General features: G+C 40.2%; 1 protein-coding gene across 1 annotated transcript in view; it reads right to left on the reverse strand.

Moving 5' to 3' along the window:
• Window positions 1-1,590: 1,590 nt before the first annotated feature.
• The window catches only part of slc6a8 (solute carrier family 6 member 8), a 61,650-nt gene continuing 50,882 nt past the window's right edge, over window positions 1,591-12,358 (reverse strand). The window contains exons 8-13 of the mRNA XM_085144527.1: window positions 11,714-11,826; window positions 11,256-11,393; window positions 10,976-11,078; window positions 10,561-10,661; window positions 10,027-10,197; window positions 1,591-8,755 (exon numbers count right to left, since the gene is read on the reverse strand). Of these exons, the coding sequence (XP_085000653.1) occupies window positions 8,621-8,755; window positions 10,027-10,197; window positions 10,561-10,661; window positions 10,976-11,078; window positions 11,256-11,393; window positions 11,714-11,826 (761 nt within the window). The 3' untranslated portion in view covers window positions 1,591-8,620. The remainder of the gene's footprint in view (window positions 8,756-10,026; window positions 10,198-10,560; window positions 10,662-10,975; window positions 11,079-11,255; window positions 11,394-11,713; window positions 11,827-12,358) is intronic.

The raw sequence follows: 12,358 nt of genomic DNA on the forward strand, positions 1-12,358 counted from the left end.
AGGCGTTATGATGTATATGAAGTAGAGCTGCCACGATTAGTCGACTAGTCACGATTACGTCGACTATCAAAATCGTCGACGACTGATTTAATAGTCGACACGTCGTTTGAAGCTTTGTAAGATCCCAAAAGACGCAGGAATAAGTAGTAGGATTTAAGAGTGTAATAACGGACTGAAACAGAAGATGGCAGCACTGCATGTACAAGGATGCCAGCTGCCGTTAAACCCCGAAGAAGAAGAAGCTGTGTCCCAGAATTCATAGCGTGGCCCAGCTCAGTTGTCAACAATGGTGGCAGCTAGTTAGTTTTAATATTACTCTTATTATTCTTTCTGGGTCACAAAATAAACGTTTAACATATTTTCAGGCGAGAATGTAGCTGTGTAAACCTCAAATATCTGCTCAGTTTATCAAGACACCACATATTTTCAAAAGCGCTCCAACGTTTTCGGAGACGTCTGTTAGCCACTAGCTCGATAGCTAGCCGGGGGCAAGGCTCACTAGAGCCGTGAGAACACCGGACTCCCGGCAAATTGTTTTCAAACCCCCGCCGTCTTTCGCTACTCAGGTTAAACATGATACATAAGTCACTTAGATAACTTCAAAATGTTATTGTTTGCCTTTTTTTAGTATTTTATTTGTTCCTGAGTAAATCTGTTTGGCTGAGATTAAAGTTGTAGTTTTTACACAGCTGAATAAACCTCAAGAAGACAGCTGATTATCAGAAGTGTGAGATGCTCGAGAATATACTCTGGTGTCCCGTTATATTTTAGCAAGGAGTTTATTAAACTTCACCGAAACAATCTGCAAATTTCATTAAAATTTAATAAACTATCATCTTGTCTTTATTTTTAGTTGGCACATACCTTAAACACTTAAAGCTGTAAGCTAATGATAGTTATATAAGAGCAGATGCTGCTGGTGCAATAAGCTGTACGTTTTAAGTCCAATGAATGATGATCTGATTAGTCGACTAATCGCAAAATAATCGTTTGTGGCAGCCCTAATATGAAGACATTTTCCCACTTTAAGTTAAGAACTTTCGCTTTCAGCACTGAAATAGCAGCATCCCATTAAAACTGGAGCCAAGTAATAGATTAAAGCATCAGTTTCAGTACCACAGTCACCAATGTTTGACTACATAAGTGGCAGAAGCATTCTGGCTGTAGAGCAGTGTTGTGTGAGGGAGTGTGATGGTGAAAAAGTATTGGCCCCAGCAAAGAACCTTGTGGAACTCCATCATTAACTTCAATTCAATTCAATTCAATTCAATTTTATTTATATAGCGCCAAATCACAACAAATGTCGCCTCAAGGCGCTTCATAGATACTTCATAGAACTTTTGTTTGTCTTTATGTAAACAAATGAAATGTTCTCCTCTTGGTCACAGAGAGAAGTCCATTGACTGAATCGGTCTGTTTTTTGCTTTAGGTTCCTGAAAATCTGAGAATGTAATTGACAAAATAAAAAAGTGTGAATAAAAGAAGTGAAGTTTTATTAATGTGAGCGTAAAACCAGTGGGATGTAACCAGTTAATAACTGTCCTTCAGTGGACCTTATATACTCCAATAACGACACAGATAGATCAGCTGTTTGTTGTGACATTAGTTTTATTGCTGTTAGTTTATTGGGTGGTTAATGAGCACAGTGATCACAGCAGCTGGCAGCATGGAGACCCTCGCAGGGGTCAAAGGTCGATGAAACACAGGTGACACCGACAGGGCTCAAAGTTAACTCTTTAACATTGACTCTGCAAAATTTTTGGCTGGTGACTCTTTAACTGAAGCCCCCGAGTTACGTTATTATCATTAGTAAGACTACTAGTTACTTCGTTAAGCTACTTAATCAAGAGTCTGCTCTACAGTTATGTATGGAAGACTGTGGTTTACACAAATCACAAAGACACAGTTACAACACTGAGGGCACCATGTAGCTGTGTCTGAGCTGGGACAGAGACAGGACCTGTTGGCTGAAGTCTTTCCTGTCTGTTGCGTGTACACGTTCACTCAGAATCTGTTACAGTGAATGGATTCAATTAATGAGATGATGTTTAGCTACGGTACTTTTGCCTGACTGTGATTGGATGGTTGTTTTGTACTTTGCCTTCAGTGGAAGCTACTGTGAGAGTCATTTCACTCACTTGACTTCCAATTTTAGCTTGATCTTGTGTACACGTCAGTGTTTTTATTGAACCCTTAATTGATTTCAGCAGGTTTTAATTGTCAGGGGTCTCTGTCTCTGTTTCCAGCCCAAACTTGATGACATTTCCCAGGGGAGGAGAGCGCCTCCTGCTGGTTCCACTGCTGCAAAAATCCCACCTGAGGTCAGCTTCCCAAAAAAATATTTCACACAGTGATATTTTTGGTTGTTTTTCCACAGCACCAGTTATTTGCTTTTCCCAGAAAACCTTCCTGTTCTGTCAAGAAACGAAACCTTAATGCATCATCTCGTTTCTTTGCGTGTTCCCTTTTAGGCTTCCGTAGTTCTGGTTTATTTGGATGTTAAATATTTTGGCAACTTATCGGCTGTAAAATAACCGCTAAACATTCTGCTAACATCTCTGCTGTGAGTGTTATCTACTTTACACGGGTCTGAGAACAGCAGGAGGATTCTGGGAAATAAACGCTCTCCACTGAAGGAAACCAGCTGAGCGAAGTATCATTTATCAAAAACCTGAAGTGAACAATCGGACAGTCAGAGCAACATGGACAAGTTCAGGGATTTTTAAAATTTAAATGTAAAAAAAAAAGCATCGGTTCTGTTCTCTTTCATAAGATTTTAAAAGCAATGTTTTAACTTTATTGAATTAAAATATAAAACTTAAAAACTGAACATAAAAGCCTTTTCTGCTCTGCTAGTTGTTCCATCACCAAGTTTCAGGTGTGATTTTGTTGTCCTTAATGCTACATTTCTGATTTAATTTTTACAACTGCAAATTAGCATTAAAATTTTCGGCACAAAAAAAATCTCAAAAAAATGTAATTATGGATACATTCTGGATGTGCATTTCAAAATGCTGCATAAAAGTAATTTGCTAAAGATTTTCACATTCTGAGTACAACACATCGATGTTTGACATGAACTTATTTTTACTTTATTTTAGTTCTTACTCTTAAATACCTGTCTGAAAATGAAAATAACAGGCAATGCGGGCATTAAAAAGTTTGATATGTAAAAGGTCAGTTGCATCAGTTATTGTTTATTTAAAAAAATAGTAAAGTGTGGCTTCAGTCCAGATGTGAGAACTGTGAGAATCCAGATGCTGCATTGGGTCATTTTTGTTGTCTGAATGTCTGATTGTTTGTCCAGAAACACGCAGGCTGAAGCACAACCGTTTGCATAGCATGTTCAGTTCACACCATCATCTGTGACATCACTCACTTCATCCTGAGTGAGGAAAACTAAAAAGAGCTGCCTCCCTGCACCTGTGCAGGTGTGTTTTGCAGCATCCAGCCTGGCTGTTTCCAGTCACAGTTTTGGATTAATGACTCTGTCACAACATGTGTTTTGGCAGAAGAGCACACACACACAAACTGACATGAAACAACATTGATTTTGTAACATACATGTTCATTTTCTTAAATGGCTGTAGATTCTTTTTGTTTTTTCACACTCTGACCCACCCAGGCTCCAGTCCGGAAACAAGACGAGAACACTACAATACAACTTTTAAAAAAATCAAACATTGAACATTAAACTGTGAGTTTGATTGGTTATTGCTGCAAGTTTAGTTTTATTAATGAAATAGCAGTTATCAGTGGCATTAGTTACTGATAACTTAGTGAGTCATCTGTACATTTTAAAAATTAGAAACTTTGTCTTTGATCCGTTCTTGAATTAGTTGTGTACAATAACTGAAAGAAGGGTTTGTATTGACGTATTTTTGAGCTGACGACTTTTGTTTTGGCTCCTAGAAGACGTCCCAGCACACTGCAGCAGAACGCTGCACAAAAAGCATCCTCGCTTCTCATTTAAATATGAAAAGTTTGATCGACAGAGGAATCCTAAACATGCTGGGAACGGCCTCATCTGAGCTCTGCACTCTTTCCCTTAAACCCCATTTAAGGTGGTTTGCTCTTTGAGAATTGTAAGACAGTCTTTTGTGTATTTGGGTAGTAACTGTAAAAGTTCCAACCACAACAAGCTCCTCATAAGCAGGGTTCCTCTTCTTTCTCTAATTTAAAACCCTTCTTTATTTTTCTCTTATACATTATTTTTTGTTCCCTTATTTTTGATTTGTTCACGTTTTTCTCAGCAAGAAGCACAATTATTTTCAGGTCACTGATTTAGAAGAAAACGGGAAGATTCTCAGGCTAACTATGGGCTTTTTCTTAAAACATCAAACTTTTAATATAGATTTACATCAGAGGTATTGATATAATTGAAAAGTAGAAGTCATAGCAAATCCAAAGAATTGTGTTTTTTGAAGCATTTTTTATGCAGATGATGTTTGACTTTACAGCCCAAACACTGTTTTTTTGGTTGGTCTTCATAATTAGGTTTCCATTTGGTCTGAAAATGACTGAGTTTGCCTTGTTTGTGTCTATTATGCTATGTTGACTTCTTACTTTGCATAAACCAAACATGATAGAGGGCGACTGTTATCATTGTTGTAAAGGATGCAGGTTTTTGAACTCAACCATTTCATCCGACTCGTTTATTTGACTGGATTAAAAAGCTCCATCCGTTCTGACTGAACAGGGCTTGAAGCCAGAGATTAAATACAGAAACCACATTTGTGTCTGTTTTGCTGATTCTGCTAATGCTGTTCTTTAAGTTCTTGGGTATCTGGCTGTAATTAAGGTCTTAAACTAACCGTGGAGTATCTTAGTGTTTGTTTTGATTATATTTTCAGCTGCACGCATGTTGGCATTGTCACTCCAGGTCTGACCACCTCACTCTACTGAGATGGCGAGTGGCAGGAGCTTCCTAATTACCTCAAATGGCAGTTACAATGGCATTTACTTTAAAGGATTGTTTGTCATACTTTTCTATCAAACTCAAGTAATGACGTGAGAGCCGTGGGGGGGTCGTTGAGAGAACACTGATATTGATTAAAACACAAAGAATAAAAATTATCTAAAGCTAAAACTCTTCAAACACTTGAGCACTTTGAACATTAGAAGTCAGTAAAAGTAAAAGAGAGAACCCAACAGATTCCCTTTTGAAGTTTGCTCAGATCCACACGAAACCTCGACAGTCTTCATATCACTGCATCGCAGCAAGCCCGCCGGAATAATAGCCCCGCCCTACGCTGGTTGTTCACGTTAGCTAGTCAGACACCTGGTCAAAGGCCTCGCAGCATCAGTGTGTATCAGCAACATTCAATTAAAAAAAAAAAATCAACATAAAAATCCCCAGTTTAAGTTGTTTTAAAGCATCACTTTTTGTTTTCATTGGTGTCGGAGAACTGTCAAGGTTCCCACAATCCCCTCCTGCTACCAGCCGGTACTGCTGACAAAACTTTGCATAAAAAGCCAAAAGAAATTTGCTTTGAAAGTCTGAATGAGGAGTGAGGTAGCCTGAAGCTCGAGGCGCCGCTTTGCTTGTGCTCGCCAGCTAAACGTGAACAATCAGCCAGAAATCATCATCATTATCGCAATTATATACTGCATCAAATATAGATAACACACAAAGATATTCAATATATATATATTTGTCATATTGTATGTATCAGCAAAATAAAAGCCTCCATAAAATAAATCTCTGATTCATCTTACAATATGTAAAACAAAACGCGATTTCTAACACGATTCTTTTTTAAAAGTGCTAGCAACATTATTTCTGTTTTTTACAGTAATGTGCAAATGTAGGTAATTTTCGCATATTTGACATTCTAATTGTTATAGTTCCCCATGATGGGTGGATGGTGAGGGGTTGCTAGGAGACAGAGTTATAGACACGCCCCCGCAGACTGCTGATTGGTTTGATATAAACCAGAGCCGTACACAGGACGTCCTGTAGGGCTCTGGGTTTGGCTAGTCAACCGTTCAGGCTCTAGAGTTAAGACAACAATATAAGGCAATGCTTGGCACCACACTGAGTCCTCCGGCTCTCATCTCTCCACCAGCTGACCGGGCGGCAGGTGAACACGGACTCGGTTTTAAAGTCAAATCAGGTCTTTTTGTGGTCTCCAGACTAAAGGTGCATTTTGGGTCCACTAAGCAAATCAGTGGAAGTCCTGTTGATAGTTTTTGTAGCTAATTTTTAAAGGTTCATATTTCACTTCAGCAAGTTTTCTTAAATTTAAACACTTTTTGAAGTGTATTTCAGTACTTTAGTGTCTGCTCATCTGTATGGGGCTTTTTTGTGCAGACGATTTGCACAGGGTTCACACATTTCCAACGTTATAAAATCATTAACACTAGAAGTTAGCCCCGTGCTATTTTTCAGTCAAAGAAAAAAAAAAAAGCACCCAGCTAAATCATATTTATCAGGTTAAGCAATACAAATGACCCCTTCCTGTCATTTTCTGCTGTTAATTTTATACAAATAATAATATTTAATTGTGTCCAGTTACATAAATTTGTCTATGACTGACAGTGTGTGAGTGTGATTTCTTGTTTTAGTTTATTTTTGTCATTTAAAAATGTGTTTAAGTGTTTTAAGTATCAATTAATTACAATACTTTTGTGCATATATTGCAGTCTAACTTCATAAATGTGAGTTAGTGTTAAGGAAGAGCGCCGATGTACTTATATTACCATTTTATTGATGCTAGTTTTCTTATTTCAATTCAGAAAGTATTCTATTCAAACCAATCTCACATCGATATTTATTTTTCTTTTTCTGTGAGGAATCTTTGAAACCTGTTAAATGTTTTGTGATAGATTCTAATATTGGACCTCTTGGTGGTTTTACGTACAGAGCAGTCACTAGAGTGCGAATGTCTAATTTCCATTACTGTGTGGAGACGAGGTTAACCACATACAGAGGCAGCGCTGCTTGTTTGAGGAGCTACACCCAAAGGGAGCCCCTTAAAACAAATGGCTAGAATGATATGAACTCACACAGGAAAAGTTTAGGTGTATGAAACTGAGAATGTGAGATGGAAGGTGCCACCATCAGTGGTTCAGTAGGAAGAAGTGAGGTTTGGATGGAGGACTGCAGCGTCGATGAGACTGAGAGACAAGGCAGAGAGAAGAGCTAACAGGTTGATTTTGGCAGCCTGGAGCCCTGGTCTAGGATCAGCCCTGCAGGGCGGGCAGCGCCCCATTTGGCACTTCAGTCGACCTGGGGGACACCGAACGAAGCCCGACCTCTGACCTGATTTACACGCAGGCCTGAACCTCCTCACAGGGAGGTCAGACACATGACAGGGAGGGGTTAAAGGTCAGATACAGGGAGATTTCAGTCTAGGTTCAAATCAGTTTCAGCAGCTGACGGCATCTGTGTGTTTGCATCTGATTGGGGTTAAAAGCTCTGAGGAGATTTTACTGATCTTATTAACTATTTTTGATCAATTTAAAGCCCTTGTTATAACTGACTGAAGTCTCTCTGGACATTTCCCTCTGAGATCAGATCTGTTGTTGCAGATCAGAGGTCAGCGGTCAGAGAAGCACGACACTGCTCAGGAGCCAGGACTGTTCTGGGATCAGTAGTAAAAAGCTGGTGATTTGTAGTATTTAGCTTCAGCAGAGCTGCACCGATATATTGAAACGTTCAAAAGGAATCAGGGCAGCAGTTTGAGTTTTAGGATTTGGGCCTCAACAATCAAAGTGCTCAAAGGGTGTCTGAGGGTGTTTTCAGGACTCTGAGCACAGTCTGGCTTCCTGGACCGCTGGTTTGCTTGATAACAGGAGGTTGAACTTTTTACTCTCCAGTCCTGGAGATCGTTCAACCCGATAGTTCTGGTTCTCAGTTTTCTTCCATTTTTATGTTTGACGACGGGACTGCGTCTCAGACTATTTCCTGTCATTTATTAAATCCTGTTCCAAAGCAAATGACCTCTGTTAATGTTCTGGGGGTCAGTCAGTCTGTCTGTCTACAACTCTGTCTGTATGAATAAACGGCCATTTTTTAAAATAAAAATCAGTGAGCACAAGTCCCTTTAACATTTAATAATGAGATGATTGTATGTAATGGCAGTTTATTAGTTAACGTTTCATCCCACCCACCCAGAGAGAAGAGCATTGATACTACCGATCATCGGTGATGGAGGAAACCTGACCTCCGACTTCGACCTCGACAGCAGACACTCTTGTTTTTTTTTAGAGAACACAAAATGATTCTGCCTTTAGTGAAAACTTTAGATTACCCTTATTTTATCCACATTCACGGAGAGTATTTCTTTTTCCTGGTCGTTCGAGGTTGTTGGAATTATGAAGCTTTCTGAAGGAGCTGTGTCCCTCCTCTTCTGCTTTGTTCTTTTCTAGGTATTAAAAAAATCTTTAGCATTGGTCATTTTGGTGACATGAAGAGACCAACTGATCAATAGGTCCAAGGAGACCCATCAATCAATTAATCGAAGGGCAAAGGCAATCAATCAGTCCACAAATCTAATCAATCACTTTGAGTCCTTCCTGAGGCCTCTGTATGGGTTGGAGGTAAAGCTGAAGGTCGAGTGTGGTGCTGTCGGTTGTCTGGTCGGAGGTGGATGGATGGACAGGGATGGAGTCCTGCCTACATGACACTCTCGAAGATGATGACTTTGTTGTCATCGGTGCCGGGCGACATGGAGCTCAAGGACTTGATATCCGGGGCCATGTACTCCAAGTGATGGGCTCCCCACACCGGAGTGGTCAGGTGGGCCCAACGCTGCAAGACATCAACAAACGCGTGGTCACACAGATGAGTCATGTGATCTGGAGGAATCGCTTGGTTTGATTAAAGCTTTTCCTGTTTAGAAGTTGGACTGTGCAAACTAAATTATCTCCATTTCAAAGCAAATACTTTTTGTGTCTCTAGACGTATACCCAACAAAATTTCCTTAGTAAGGCCTCAGTCACAAAAATATGTCTTGCTATCCTCCAACTGGTTGGTAAGAGGTTGCAGTCTGTCACTAGGTCGCAAAGACGATACTGTTCCTAAAACATCCTTGTGATTGCTTTGATAACTAGCTGATGGCCATGGTCAACTAAAATTAGCATGGAAGATGACAACTTATCTGCAAATGCTCACTAGCTACTCGCTAAGTGATCTGCTGACAATAAAAGCAATCGCAAGGAGAACTAGTGGCAGCCAGCACCTCAGGGGAGCAACCGGTAGTTTGGTGATTTTCTCCAACCAGTCCACCACCTAACCTTCTATGTGCCCCACTCTATTACACTCATAAGTCAAGTTAACCCATTTCAGCAGAGGTGTAGGTGCTAGCTAGAAAGCTCGATGTTTCCAGACTTTCTACAACAGCACCAGTCCAACCGGACTCGCTCTCCCCTCTCCATCGAACCGGTCACTTCCAGATCCTTGAGCTTATCATGGTGCATGTTTATTGACTTATTTGTATTTAATACAGCGGCGTTAAAGTGAATTGTTCTGCAAAACTGTAGCAGGTGATTAACTGTAAAATAAAGTTGGTTCAACAAGCTTAGAAACCAGAAAGTTCAGAGAAGAAAAGTTTAATGAATTCATCTGTAATGTTGCATGTGTTTTATTATTCATGTGTCACCACGTGTGCTTATGTTACAACAACGACTCTATAAAGTTGGACAGAGTGATGTGATATCTTAGAAATGACCTCTGCTGTCACTCAATAGGAGTGTTTGCATTAGTTTAAGTCCAGCCACATGTTCTGCTCTTTACACCAAGCTACGAGCGCTGGGACATACATTACAGTTACATAAAACCTTATTTTAAACCAAATTTCAGGTAGACTGTTTGCCTTTTACATTTTTACCTTATAAAATCTAAATGGAAACTTTTTGTTGTCTCGTGAGAGAAAAATGGCTAATTTTGTTATCTGGATAGTAACTACATCAGTTTTAGGTCAATTTAAATTCTGCATGTGAGGTAAGTCTGTAACTATGCTTTTTAAATACATTCATAACCCTTTGTTTCAGCGTGCACGTCCAGTGTGAGCTGGCGCTTACCTCTTTGAAGGTTCCCTTGGCTCTAAAGAGTTTGTAGAGAACGCTGACAGGAATGCACAGCATGGAGGACAGAGCCAGACACCAGCCGATCACCTCGCCCCACCATGGGTACACGTACACATTGTTGTAGGTCAGGGGCTTATAGTTCACCAGGTGGAACAGAAAGATACCCTACGAGAAGAAAGGGGAGATTAAAGGGGAAGATTGGCACAGATTTGGCATCATTTACATGATTTGTGGTGTTGATACTGTGAGATTTCATTATGTTGTCACAGCAGAACTGATGAATAATGTTGGTCTATGCCTGTTAGTTTTAATACGATTCTGCTGGATGCTCAAGAGACAGCCAAAGGTAAATATAAGTGTATAATCAAAAGAAATCTTTTCTGAATTTGTTCCTCTACAATAATCAAAAATGTACGTATGCGCTCTGCTCTTAATAAACTGGTGTTAGCGCCTGATAGCCTGGAGGAAAACTGGTGTGTGTGGTTGTGGGTTTCTATTTCTGGATGGGATAGTGTTGTTCAGTCTTACGATGCAGACACATGGAGTTATAAAAGACCAGCACCACTTCATCCAGGGGAAGGGCCGGTAGCCGATCATACGAGCCACATCATCCATGAAGCGGTCAGCACCTGCAGTTCATTAATCAGCAAGTCAAAGACAGGAAGCAGATTCTTCCCCACTCACGTCATAAAACACTAGAAATTCTCCATGATTGTATTCACACTATGACATAGCTTAATAGGCTTTTGTTGACATTATTCTGTGATATTGTATTTTATATTAGCTTGTGACAAAAACACGTTGACCTGTGACCTCTAATGTCACATCATCTGACCTATTTTGAGATGCGTTATCTCACTGACAAACTTCACAATGGCTCTATTTACGATCACGTTGCTATGAAGCACTACACTGCCCGTGTGTGTTTGTGTTTATTACATACCGTAGACCCAGGCAACTACTATGCATTCCCAGAATGCTTGCCACAGCAGAGTCATCCCACTGGCCGAGTAGTAGTCAAACAATTGGAAGACGTACATCCCTCCCTGCAGAGGAACAGACGGCTCAGTGAACAGTGTCGATTTAGTAAACCAGTTCAAGATGAAGTGTTTCGTTCTCTCATAAGCTCCTTCACACGTTATGCGTTTTCATTTTTGTTACTACGAGCTACTAAGATCATCAAAAATTTAAATTTTGGAGGGAAACGTCTTTGTTCATCCAACCTGTGTCACCATGGAGAGGTCAATAATGAAGCAGAGTAAACAGCATATCGCCACAGCGATCTCCCTTTTGTAGCGATGATAATGCTTTCCAGGAAACAGATCCAGAATCCCGGTAACAAAACCCTCCACCCCGACAAACTGCAGGGACAAACATGGAGAAAGAAACAGCGTCTTCAGTGTCTCTTTGCTGAACAGAAGTGGAGGAATGAAGCTGAATACAAGTAAAATATTGAAAACCAGTTAAAATTTCTCTCCAATCATTTGCTTCTGTGGTGTCCCCCAAGGCTCTGCATTAGGACCACTGATCTATTAAACATTTACCTGCGCGAAATATCATAAATTCAGTTTATAACCACATGACACCCATATTTATATATTTATATTTCCATGTTACTCCTGCAAACTCATTGAGAAAATGCACAGCTGATTAAAGGTATGATACAGAGTGTGTTGGTCACCTGACTGTCCAGTCCGAGCAGCAGCAGCATGAAGAAGAAGAGCGCCGCCCACAGCGGGGCCACCGGCATCAGACTGACTGCCTTCGGATATGCAATGAAGGCCAGACCTGGACCTGCAACACACACAGACATCAGAGACTTCACAGGATTTTAACATGCGGCTCAAGGTTTGGCTCATACAGCATATATGTTTTTCCAACGTGGCCAGAAGATGTAACGTGTGCAGAATTTAAAGCTGCAGTGCCACCAGCTCATTTTCTGGCTCTAACGTATAAATAGGAAAAGAAAAGAGTCATAAATATGAAATTGGTTGGCCAAGCGTTTGACTATGATGTCATGATGCCACGATCAAGGTTGACTTGACCATATCAAGTACTATATCACATGAAAGGGCGCGGAGAGAGCTGTACAACACCCATTTTAGTTTTTCAACACAACACTGTGATGTCACAATGAAGCAATAACAGGCTGATGTCATCATGCTGCAACAGAAACATCATAAAACATCCAGGTTTGAAAGCAGGTTGTTCTACTTTAAATGCTTGTTTGTCCTGATTATGAAAAGTCTCATCTGCTCAGCTTCACGTTCCACAAAATAAATTTGCTGACATGCAGAAAGATTAAAGGTGCAGGACAAATATTTAC

This window comes from Neolamprologus multifasciatus, chromosome 20 (assembly GCF_963576455.1).
Source record: "Neolamprologus multifasciatus chromosome 20, fNeoMul1.2, whole genome shotgun sequence".
NCBI classification, from domain to species: domain Eukaryota; kingdom Metazoa; phylum Chordata; class Actinopteri; order Cichliformes; family Cichlidae; genus Neolamprologus; species Neolamprologus multifasciatus.